This window comes from Podarcis muralis, chromosome 1 (assembly GCF_964188315.1).
Source record: "Podarcis muralis chromosome 1, rPodMur119.hap1.1, whole genome shotgun sequence".
Classification (NCBI taxonomy): domain Eukaryota; kingdom Metazoa; phylum Chordata; class Lepidosauria; order Squamata; family Lacertidae; genus Podarcis; species Podarcis muralis.
This window is the reverse complement of record NC_135655.1, coordinates 80,559,742-80,571,746: the sequence shown is the minus strand read 5'-3', so window position 1 is coordinate 80,571,746 and position 12,005 is coordinate 80,559,742. Positions and strand designations below refer to the sequence as shown.

The window sequence follows — 12,005 nt, the reverse complement described above, 5'->3', positions numbered from 1 at the left end:
TAGATCACTTTTTGTAAACAAATTTGTTCTTGAATAACAGCTCAGAGTGAGTGAACCAAATGCCTCTAGTTCAACTTTCCAGCCTATTTAGGAACTCCTTAGGGAAGCCCCTCTCAGCCTCAGCAACCACGCAGCTCATCTGCAACTTGAGGATAATACTTACCCGACCTTGCAGGGCTGCTGCTGCAACAATGACTTTAATAATGCACGAAAAGCATTTTGAACGCCCTAAAAACAACGTTTGCGCACCATTATCGATGCTAATAATGTTGCCTACCGGTAAGGTTGCGTCCCTCTCTTTTTCCTCACTCTATCCCTCTCCAAGCCCCCGATTTTGACAAAGCTATAATTGTAACGGTTCTGGCGAGTAGGCAAGAATGTGTTTACTGCACAAGAAGAACTCCGGGAGCAGAAAAGCAGTTCACGAACGCCAACTATCAGCTCCATTCTGCCCCCTGCTGGATCCTGGCCATTCGTTTCCAGGGAGGGAAAGGCAGGCGAAAGCTAAGCTCTAGGAGGATCCCTCGCGACCATTTGCACGGGAGACACCAAGAGAGAAGCAGAGGCGGTAAACATTATCCAGACACGGATCCTGGCGCCTTCCAAAAGGGCGAGACCAACCTTTGCAAACCCCGCATTTTGCAGGCGAGCACGGCTTCATCGCAGGTGAGCTTGTCCTCCTGTTTGCATGCCCTGCTCCAACACTAGCGTGCTTTTTGGGGGGTTGGGGGAGGAAAAGAGTGGCAGGTGGGGGGGGGGGTAAATCTGCAGCTTAGTGGAAACCCCAAGGCAGGAGGGAAGTGTGTGCATCAGATACAGTTGAGGAAACGTCCCCCGCCCTAAAAAGAAGAAAACCCACAGGAGAATTTGACAGCTCGTGAGAAAATCAATTCCCGTCTTTGATCATCGTTGCCTTTAAAAAAAAAAATAGACTGCTCCACATTTGCTTCCGAAGCAGCCAAGGGTGTTGCGGCAGCTTAAAGACTAGTAACAAATGTATTCTGGCAGAAGCTTTCGTGGGCTAGAGCCCATTCATCGGATTCGTGAAGTGTTCTCCGTAGTACATGGGGGAAGAGCATAACAGTGAAGTCACAGAGAAATGCAAGACTGGCAGTCCAAGCAGGGATAAGTACGTAGTTAACCGTGGCCATTCACAAAACAGTTGTTGATGGTAATGCATTATCTCGACATGGACAAACTAATGAATCACAGGCCGTTGTTTTAATGGGGGGGGGGGGGTATTAAACAGCATTAAACCTCTTAATGACCTGTTGCCTCCCTCTGCAATTCCTTTGTTCAAGGATGGACACTTTAAAATCAGTTACAAAGTGGTTGAAATGCCCAGCCCCAGTTTTTAGATATTGCCGTTACTGATGTCAGAATTGTGCGTTCTTTTGCTTGGAGACTGACTTGTTTGTCTTATGTAGAATGCAGAAGGGTATTTGCTTCTGTGCTGATTCTCTGCTTGCTTTTGTCCAGTTTCGTAAGAGTCCCCTTGTCAAATCGCCCTCCTTTTATGCCATGTCTTAGTCACCTCATATATAATTTGGAGCAGGGGTCTTGGACAGGTGGGTTGTTGTCATAACCCATTTCTGGGTTGCACCCCAGTCTGAGGAGATCTGCGCCAGAGAGATCAATGCCTTTTTAAAATGTTGTTTAAAACACAAAGGAAGAAAGAGAGAGTAGAAGAGCGACTCAAGAGTGTCAGCATTTTGTACCAGAATTTTAGCTTTGCGCATTTAGGCTGTGTAAGCATTACCAGCTTAAAACACACGTAAATCCTTCTTTAGTTTCCCCCACCCCACCCCACCCCGCCCAATTCTGATCTGTGCAGCTTTGAGGGGAAATGCATCAAAATGTAAATATTTCATTTTAGAAAGGGCAAGATAGGTGTGGACTTTGGTTAATGTTGTGTGCCTGTCACTTCCCAAATCAGCAGGGGTGGTATATACTGGGTGCAGTGTGCACACAGTCTTAAAGTTCTCTGTAGACCTGCACATTTTGCTTTCATCACCATAAGTGAAAGGGTAACAGACTTTTTAAAACAAGTGAAAGTTGAATATCCAGGCTATATTCAGTCGGAATATCCAACAAGAAGCCGGGTGTGCGCTTCTGACCCCCACCCCCACCCTGGCCACTCTTGCTTGGTTGCCCTGATGGATGACCTCGGGGAGAGAGGCAGGGAGTGTGACCCTGTTCTTCTCACCACATTTCTCAGCTGCTTTTTGATACCATAGCTGCAATATTGGTGTTGCATACATATCACTAAAGGCAGCTGGTGCACAAATGTTTCATGCATGCGCATTACTGTGGAAATTGCCCTTACGAAGAAGGCTTTTGTGGCAGCAACAATGGCAGGAAGAAATATATAAATTGGTCCCCTTAAGATGTCACAGGGGTCTGCTTGCTAAATCAGCATTATTTCTTTAATGCCACTCATGCAATTGCTAACGTGTGTGAATTGCTCCTCTGTCGGCTAGAGCTAGGCCCTTGTTGTGATGATGCTGCTCTTTTGCTCTTTCCTAACTTGTTGTTTTTTTACAATATGTTACCATCCCCTCTGGAACCAAGGGTGTTCCTGCTAGGACTGCAACATTAGAACAAATTGAGCAATCGCATGTAGAATATGAGGCAATAGGGAGGAATTAGTTATCATGATAGTTTTTGACCACAGTGACGAGCCCATCATGGTTTTCGGTGAAACCAGAGAATGTTCTTGGGGTTAGCAGGGTGAGAGAGCACCAGTCATCCCTTGCGGCCCATATTTCGCCAGAGAAGGGGCTTCCAAGTATACTGGCAGGAGGTCTTCCTTTGAAGGATGTCCTTTCATGGACAACAGTGTCCGAAGCTGGCAAGTGAGAGTAAAACTGGAGTCTATTCAGCCTCTGTTAAAATGCTGAGCAGGCCCCAAAGAGGGAACTGCTCTTGCTGCTACAGGTGAGAATGGAGGCCTCTTAGGTTTTTAGCGTATTTTGGAGAGGAGACGACATAAGAAACTCGTCACAATTCTTGTATATTAAATGATGCTCTCCAGAGTGACCGCAGTGGAGCCATATAGCTCAGGGCCGCCAACCAGCAGCCTTAATCGGTTTGAGAGTTTGCAGGTGTAACTGAACAGAACCAGGAAGATAACACCTCCTTTTAGGTAAAGAGACGCCATCCACTCGTGAGTGCTACCAGTGCATCCTGCGACAAAATGTTGCAGTGCAGAGCGCTCCTAGTCAAGGTGCCAGCCGCACCCTTTTTCAAGATGCTGCATTCTGTCTCACCCGCCGACAGCCAGGTAACATTCTGTGTCCACTGTGTCTGCTTAGTCCTCCTTTGGCTGGTCATTTTGGGGGCATGGGGGAGCAAGGGGTCCTTACTAGAGTTGTGCTTCTGCAAACCTCGAGGTTCCCTTAAGCCTCCCGCTTTTGTGTGAATGGTACCATCTAGGCCACATAAGTATAGGAACTTGGAGGATGAGTTGCCTAATATGTATGGAACATAGCTCCCACTGCAGACTGGTGGTGCCAGCAGAGAAGGGGCATTGCGCCGTTCTGTAGAGAGCATACATGTGCATGTCATGAGCAGCCTCTGGTTCTGCCTTGTTCTGCTCATCCCCTGCTTACTAAGTCCATTATCCTCTCTTTTGTCCAGAAATGTCCACCACTGTAACAGAATGCGGAAACGTGAGGATCATCTCAAAAGTCGTTCAGCCAGGCCAGCAGGAAGCAGGCACAGCAAATACGTCAGGAACTACTGTCACTGTATCACACGGTGCATCAACCTATAGCAAAAACACCAAGAATATGCTTCCCAAGGCCCTTGGGGTAAGGCCCTATAGGCTTGTCAAACTAGGCCCAAATCCTGGAGGGACCCAATGTTCTGTCTCTATAAGGTAGCTTTCTATGTTCCTGATAGTGATGAGGGAGGTGATTAGAAACAGAACAATTTGTAGGCAACTCTAACATGTGGAGAAGGAGAGTGGTGGTGAAGCTGGCAAGGGTTATAGCACTTGTCCACGATTACTGATCCACAATACCATTGTTCTTCCCCTCCAGACTGTGCAGATCGTCGTGGGGGCTATAGAGATATGTTTTGGAGTTGCCCTGACAGTCGCACAAGAAGATTCAAAGACCCTGACTGTGAAGAGTGGGCTCTACTTCTGGTTCGGGATCTTGGTAAGCAGACTTTGGCTGAGAGGCTTGGAGGCTCTTTCACCTACCAAAGCTTCTGGGGAGGCCTCTCTAATTTTAGACACAGAGGCCTAGAGCCACAAAGAGGCTGAATCCTAAACCAAGGTAGCCATTTCCCTTTGGGGTATCCATGTTGGTGTGTTGTAGCAAAAACAACAATGAATCGTGCAGCACCTTAAAAGGCTAACAGAAATATTATGGCAGAAGCTTTTGTGGGTTACAATCCACAAAAGCGTCTGCCATAAAAAATTGTTGGTCCTTGAGGTGCACCAAGACATGAGGTACTCATCACCCCTGCCTGTGGCCTTATCGTCTTCCAAAGCAACTACTCTAAGTATTCCCAACTTAAGAATGGAAAGTGAAATACTGGTGGACAACAAAAGAGGTTTAAAGACGCTCTCAAGGCAAATCTTTAAAAATGTAGTATAAGCACTGATAACTGGGAAACACAGGCCTGCAAGCACTCCAATTGGAGAACAGCCTTTACCAAAGGTGTCGTGGACTTTGAAGACGCATGAAAAGGGCTAAGAGGAAGGCATGTTTGGCAAACCCTCACTGTGATCAAATCCCACCCAGAAACCTATGTCCCCACGGTGGAAGGACATGTGGATCCAGAACTGGCCTCCACACGGGCTCACCGTTAAGATCGTTTTCATGGAAAGCAATCTTACTCAGCCACGAGTGATCGCCAAAGAAGAAAACTCAACATTCCTGCCTGTGGTCTGCCCAAGTGTTTGTTCTGCTGCAAATCTATTTGGGGAGATGCCATTCTGTCTAATAGGTACTTGCATCTTCTTCACAAATGACAATGTTTGTTTAGTACTCAAGCTTAGGACTCTTTACAGAGGTAGCTTTTGAGTTGGTTCACATGTTACTAACCTCAGTTGGTAATGTAAAAAAGCCTCTGGTTGGTGTGAGCTTAGGAGGTGGTGGGGTTAGAGAAGGTTTTGGCCTTTCTGACCAATGCAACCTGACTTGAGAGTCTCTGTGTTCTATTTTCTGTATGGAATGAGACTCAGCCTGATGAGTTTTTCCTTCCCTTTGTAGCTCCTGATCTCTGGGTCATTGTTGGTAGAAATGGAGAAAAGAGATCTTCAATGGCTGGTAAATATTCTCCCAAGTATCTTTTTCGAAAAATTGACATGATAAAGGTGTGTCTAAAGCTGTTGCCAATACGTCTTCAGGGTTGTTTGCTGGGCAAACAGATCCTTGGTTTGTTCTGGCCAAGGCCTTAAGACAAAGTTCGAATAAATATAATTGTTGTAATGGAGGCAAGGTGAAGTTGCTAAGAGGTGGTCAGGTTATTTTCGTAGGATATGCGAGTCAGTTTAACAATTCTCTAATACAATCATAATGTCTACGTTGTTGTGAGAAAGTCCAAATTTGGGACATTCACTGCAATGTATCACAGGCAATCTGCCTAGCACAGGGGTGAGGAAAATGTAGCCCTCTAAATGTTCTTGGACTACAAGTCCCAACATCCCTGACCATTGGCCATTTGGGCTGGGGCTGATGGGAATAACAACATCTGGAGGGCCACAGCTTCTCCATCTGTGGCCTTAAAAAAAACAAACTTGTGAATCTTGGCAATCAGGAAAGCAAACTTCTAGAGCACAGGGATCGCTCAGGAATGCATATGTAGGGCTCCAAAGAAATCAAGGCTGTAAATTATGAGACCAACTATAGGTGATTACTTTTCAGAGACATGGAAGTGATGTAATAGAGCAACTCTTGATTTATTTTATTTCAATGTACTGATATAGGTGAAAGCTAGTTCCGCTGCCAACTTGCTAGTTTGTGTCGCTGCATTGGTTGCTGTCATCCTCCATAGTACTGAGATTGCACAAACCCATCAACAAGGAGATTTGTGTGATGATTCTGATATGCATTATGGTTATTGCTTCAGTTCTATTCAGGTAAGTTTTTCCCCATCTCTTCATGTGCATGTAGTAGCAGTCCATAATTTGCTAAAAGTGATCTGATTCAGCAAAGGCTTCAGGCATCTAGAGACTCTTCAGAACTGTTTTGTGCCTAAATGAACCAATTCTGCCTTTGTGTTGTTGTTTAGTTGTTTAGTCATGTCCGACTCTTCGTGACCCCATGGACCAGAGCACGCCAGGCACTCCTGTCTTCCACTCCCTCCCACAGTTTGGTCAAAAATTCTGCCTTACCATTGGCTTATAGGAAGCCAAAAATAGCTAATTCACAAGTGAGAGGCTCTACTAACCCTCACAAGACTTTGTCAGTGACCAACAAGGAGCATAAAGACATAGTGTCTCCCAGCGGATCAAAATTCATTTTGTATAAAATTTATTTTTTGGTATGATATTTTAGCACAGTATGGAGACATATTGCACCTATCTGTGGATTAGCTGCAAAGAACAGCTGGCTCAATCACCTTTTCAACTTCAAACAAACAAAATTAAAGAATTGTCCAAATGAGGCAATGAAATTATTATTATTATTATTATTATTATTATTATTATTATTATTATTATTACCCCACCCATCTGACTGGGTTTCCCCAGCCACTCTGGGTGGCTCTCAACAGATTAAAAACAGAATGAAACATCAAACATTAAAAACTTTCCTAAACAGGGCTGCCTTCAGATGTCTTCTAAAAGTCAGATAGTTGTTTATTTCCTTGACATCTGGTGGGAGGGTGTTACCCAGGGCGGACGTCACTTCTGAGAAGGCCCTCTGCCTGGTTCCTTGTAACCTCACTTCTCACAGTGAGGGAACTGCCAGAAGGCCCTCGGCGCTGGACTTCAGTGTCCAGGCTGAACAATGAGGGTGGAGATGCTCCTTCAGGTATACTGGGCCGAGGTTAGTGGCAAGCTTGGAAAGAATAGTGGTGGTGTTTTATTGAGCTACTTAGTATGGGTTGGCCTTGAAGAAATGTCACTTGGTGAAAAATGATGCAGCCACACTTCTAATTGGGACTTGTTGTATCAAGTGTATCATTCCAGCTGCATTGTTACCAAGTCAAGGTGGTGCTAACCTGGGTCCAGGATGCCTGAAGGATTACTTCATCCCACAGCTGCCTGCCCATGTACACTCAAGTCTGCCCCTGAGGTTCATGTCCTTCCTGACTTTCAGAGCCTTTTCAGTTATAGCATTGCTGCTTTGGGGTGACCTTTCAAAAGGGGGCTGCCTTGGCCTGAACTGTGCCTGTCTTTCAACTGGAGATCAAAATCTGATGTTTTGAATGAGCTGTCAGGCTAGAATGGTGTTAACTGGATATGCTTTGGTTTTGATGTAGTTGTGCCATTTTCTTGATGCAAATATAGAGATTAAAAGTTATTTTGCATTGTCTTAACATACTACATCTCTTTGGGTCCTGGCGGATCAAAAGCATGGAGTATCAGTACTGAAAATAAATAAAAGCGAGTTACCGTTCCAGTAGGCACAGAAATAGGAAACATTCTCAAAGGGAAAATGCACTAGCCTACATAAAATGTAGTTGAGGGAAATAATTGATTGATGCCTGGCGGTTATAGTTCCTTAATTATATGTGTGTACAGGTCTCTTGCTATAAAAAAAGACATAATGTACATGGTTCTTTGGATTTGAAGGTTTATTCCTCCCATGTTTTCCTGCCAAGGGTCCAGTTATTAAATCCTGCTTATGTGATTGGACCCCAAGTATCTGTTTTTTCTGGAGTAAGGGTAGAAGATGGGTGGGGGGGAGCTCCTTTGCAATCTTCCTAATTCTCAGGAATGAAGTTAAGGTTATTTAGGGATATTCCTAAACTATCCCTTCCAACAAGGTCTAGAACAAACATTTAATGGAAAGTAATGGAAAACAGTGTGCACACGACACTAGACGCAATCCATTATCTATCCTGTCCTTTCTTATGATGCACTTTGTATGCACTTTTCACCTCAAACCAGCTTCAGTTGATTAAAAGGACAACCTGGCTGTGTCTTAAACTAGTCATGTGTACACAGCCTAAGTCAACCTTTCAACCGTTAGGCTTCAGCATGGAGACCCTCTTTTGATTTGTTCACCTCACTGTCCCTGGAGGATTTTGTGTACAGTATCTTCTTCAGATCTTTCAAATCGGTGTTACTGAAAGAGACCTCACAGGACTTAGCTGCTTTGGAATGTTAACTCTTGCACTTCCAAGCAATTGGGTTTTGATTGTGCTTTCAGTTCTGGAGCTGTATAAATAGCAACCCGTGCAACTGTTTCTTGCCTTTCCCCACAGACGCTGATATATGGTCTGAACGCGGTGTTTATCATCTTTTCGGTTCTTGAACTGTGCATAGCTGTCGCTGCCCTGGTAGTTGGATCCAGATCTGCACAACAACAACTCTATCGGCAGATGGTGAGGGTGAATCCCTGCCTTTTTCTGTCACAGGTTTGCTGTGGCTGGGGAAAACCCACCCCTAAATCAACACTGTTCCTCACTCAGCTATGTGGAAAGAAAATCATAAGCTTGGTAGTAGCCTGCAAATTTCAAGTGTGTTCTCTCCTCCCTCCCTGACATGGCTTTGAGTTATGCCCTTTTCCCATCAAATATTGAACAGAATCTGATCTCAATGTACAGTAATAATTTCAATTTTTTGTGATCCTCACTTTCCCTCTTTGCAGGGATTTCAGTGGTATCTGGCTCTCCCCTGAAAGGGCTGGCTCCTACATTTCTCTTAGAATAATGGAAGGAGGCAAAAGTTGTGTCTGGGTAGAGGATGGGTAAAGCTTGCAGAGAACAATTACCAACTTTGTTCTTCTTGTTTTTTCCAGGCATCGTGATAAGGCTTCTCTTGGCACTTCTTGGCACACCATTTGCAGCAATTATAGAGGTCTCTCTTGCTTAGAGCTACACAGCTGTGAACTTCTTGCAGATACTTCACCTTTTCCAAGATGGACTGCAGGAATCCTGCTAATCTCTTGCCTGGCTTTCTTTAGAAAGAGAAAACAAACTATAAACTTGCCTGTGACCCTCCTCTATGGGTCCTGCCACATAAGCTGAAAAGAAGGTTTTCCAAATCCAAGACTTCTCTTCATTTTTGTGCATTATCAAGAAAGGGAAATCTCTGTACCTTTTAAAAAGTTTCCATTTTGGGCCTTTCCTGTGTGTTCCTGGAAGACAACAGTCTGATCTCTAAATTCTCCTGGGTTTGGTGAGGAGAGAGAGCCCAAACAGATTGTCTGCGCTTATTCCAACATGAAATTTAGGTTTGTGGTAATGAAATGGACACTGTGGTGATGATGAGACTCATATAAGTACACACTATATTGGAAGGGAAAGTGCTGTGAATTTTTTGAGAAAATATATAGCTCTTTGAGCTGGTTAGAAAACTGCTTGTGGATCTTCCTGCAGGGAAAACTGATGTGGGTTTTTAATGAATGCACAACACATATTCTTCCACAGGAACAGTTCACATTAAATCAAGCATTCTCACACTGGAAAACATTTCATCAGCATCTCAGCCTGTCTGCAACCAGAGAAGAAAGATAGATTAAGTCTTCGCCCACATACCAAACGCTATATCCCTTTCATTCTTCAGGTTGCCCTGGTACCCGAATGCAGCAGTCTTGTACACACCTGGGAGTACATCTCATTGAACCCAATTGATCTTACCTCTAAGTAGACATGCATACAATTGCACTGTAATGCTGCAATCTTATGGACGCTTAATCTCGGAATAAATACCAGTGAAGAATGTGATTTCTTTCTGAGTGTATAGAATCAGGGGCAGTTAAGGGAAGAAGAACACAATGTTCTCTTTTACCTCTCCAGAGCACAATCAGACTTTCCGATGGGCTTCTGAAGCACAGGATGCAAATGGCTCAGTCGCTGGCATCTCCAGACAGAAACTGCTGTCTGAAACCTTGAAAATCTGCTCTCAGTCACTTTAGACAATAATGAGCTAGAAAGGTCAACATTCTGACTGGTATGAAAAAGCTTCCAATCTTCCTACATGTTGGTTCCCCTTGGTTCCCACAGCGATGTTTCTTAGACAGCTGAAAATCTGCCTGAGAAAATTCACTAGAGGTAAGATTACGATAGCTCACCTCTACTGTAACTGGGAGGCAGTTACTTCATGAAAGTACTCAATAGATTATGAAGGAGATGCTGTTTAAAAAAAGTTATGCAGAAACCTCATCTGGAGGCTTAAAGGTTGATATTTGAAAGAGAGAAATCTGCTTAAATTTGTTTACTTTTGTTACACTATAAAAAGGGATGGGATCAAAGAGTAGTAAGATGCACTGATGATGTGTTGCATTTGTAACAACTGAGATGTTGACCAAAGTGCAATTGGTAGGACAGTGTGAGAGATTCTGTTTTCATAGCATGCAAACAAGTTTGTCAAAGCTTGTCCACATTGTGATAGCATACAGTATTATTTCCAGAGGCAGAAAAAAATGTTTAAATCTTTGTGGGGCAGTTTGGGCAATCAGCAAAATGAAGTCAAAAGGGTTGTTTCCGGGGGACAAGGTTGAATAGTTCTTCCTAAGGTGCTAGTTTTGTAGTTGCAAGGAATTGTTCAGCTTGGGGAGCATTTGAGAATGCCAGTGCTATCACCACTCTACATCCTAAAAGCATACCTACCGGGTAGGGAATGCGTAGCGCTGTGGTCTAAACCACTGAGCCCCTTCGGGTTGCTGATTGGAAGGTTGGCGGTTCAAATCCCCATGACAGGGTGAGCTCTTGTTGCTCTGTCCCAGCTCCTGCCCACCTAGCAGTTCAAAAGCACACCAGTGCAAGTAGATAAATAGGTACTGCTGTGACGGGAAGGTATATGGTGTTGCCATGTGCTCTGACTTCCGTCATGGCAGCGGTTTAGACATGCTGGCCACATGACCTGGAAAGCTGTCTATAAACACTGGCTCCCTTGGCCTGAAAGCGAGATTAGCGCCACACCCTATAGTCACCTTTGACTGGACTTAGCCATCCAGGCATCCTTTACCTTTTTTTACCTACCAGGATAGGCTTTATAACTTGATTTCTCAGTGAATTCACTGTGCTGGGCATAGGCAGGCCATCCTCTCATGTCTCATTATTGTTATAGAAAAAGAGCCCAGAGTCCATGTAATGACTGTGCACACTTTAGGAGACATCATCATCATTATTTATTGGATTTATATACTGCCCTATAGCTGGAGATCTCAGGGCAGTTCACAGAACAAAATCAAAATGAAAAACCACAAAATATATGATCAAAATGAAAACAGCCCATGCGTTAGTTTTTCTATTGTTATCATTTTTGTTATAGCAGTGAAACTGAAGAGCAAGCACTTGTTTTAACAGAAAATACCAATAAAAGAGAACCTTTCAATTTATAACCAAGTATAGAAAGATGAATTGTTGCATCCATTTAAAGTGTGTATGGAAATAAGCTCCTATCCTAAACTACTGCACATATATATATATATATATTTGGATAAATATATTGCTGGCATTGTGTGTTTATCAGAATCTTTTTGTGCCTAGTCCAAATCAACATTCTAGTTTTTATATAGTATCTCAGGTCTGATTATTGAATTGAATGTTGTTATACATCACCTGCCATGTGCCTTCTGCATTCAGACTAAAATATCTTTTGGTGTGTGAAGTGGTTTGTTAATAAATGTCAATGCTTCCCCGTGGTTTGTTCTTTTCTGGGTGCTCGTGTGCAGGTTCTGCTACTTCCTTCTGTGGTGTTCAGATCTAGAAATGAAATGTTTACGATTAAAATTAGTGCTGCTGAGAGCTACAGTGAAAACTTTAGCTTACAGTCTCCACTCCTTTTTATGCTAAAGTAAAACAACTTGTAGATTGCAGCCAAATTTCCTTTTAATAAATAAATCACAACAGTCCCTTTAAGACAGTATGCATAC

The 12,005-nt window shown here is 43.6% G+C and overlaps 1 protein-coding gene across 1 annotated transcript; it reads left to right on the top strand.

Annotated features, from left to right (window-relative positions):
* Window positions 1-528: 528 nt before the first annotated feature.
* LOC114600859 (membrane-spanning 4-domains subfamily A member 15-like) lies at window positions 529-11,774 on the top strand. The gene is made up of 7 exons (XM_028737608.2): window positions 529-666; window positions 3,640-3,812; window positions 4,044-4,163; window positions 5,226-5,282; window positions 5,942-6,094; window positions 8,389-8,508; window positions 8,925-11,774. The coding sequence occupies exons 2-7, from the start codon at window positions 3,642-3,644 to the stop codon at window positions 8,931-8,933; spliced, it is 630 nt and encodes a 209-aa protein (XP_028593441.2). The 5' UTR covers window positions 529-666; window positions 3,640-3,641; the 3' UTR covers window positions 8,934-11,774.
* The last annotated feature ends 231 nt before the right edge of the window (window positions 11,775-12,005 follow it).

Coding starts and splice junctions, on each gene's coding strand:
- LOC114600859 (XM_028737608.2), top strand. CDS start 3,642: ATGTCCACCACTGTAACAGAATGCGGAAACGTGAGGATCATCTCAAAA. Junction 5,283..5,941: donor AAAGAGATCTTCAATGGCTG/GTAAATATTCTC, acceptor GTACTGATATAG/GTGAAAGCTAGTTCCGCTGC. Junction 6,095..8,388: donor ATTGCTTCAGTTCTATTCAG/GTAAGTTTTTCC, acceptor CTTTCCCCACAG/ACGCTGATATATGGTCTGAA.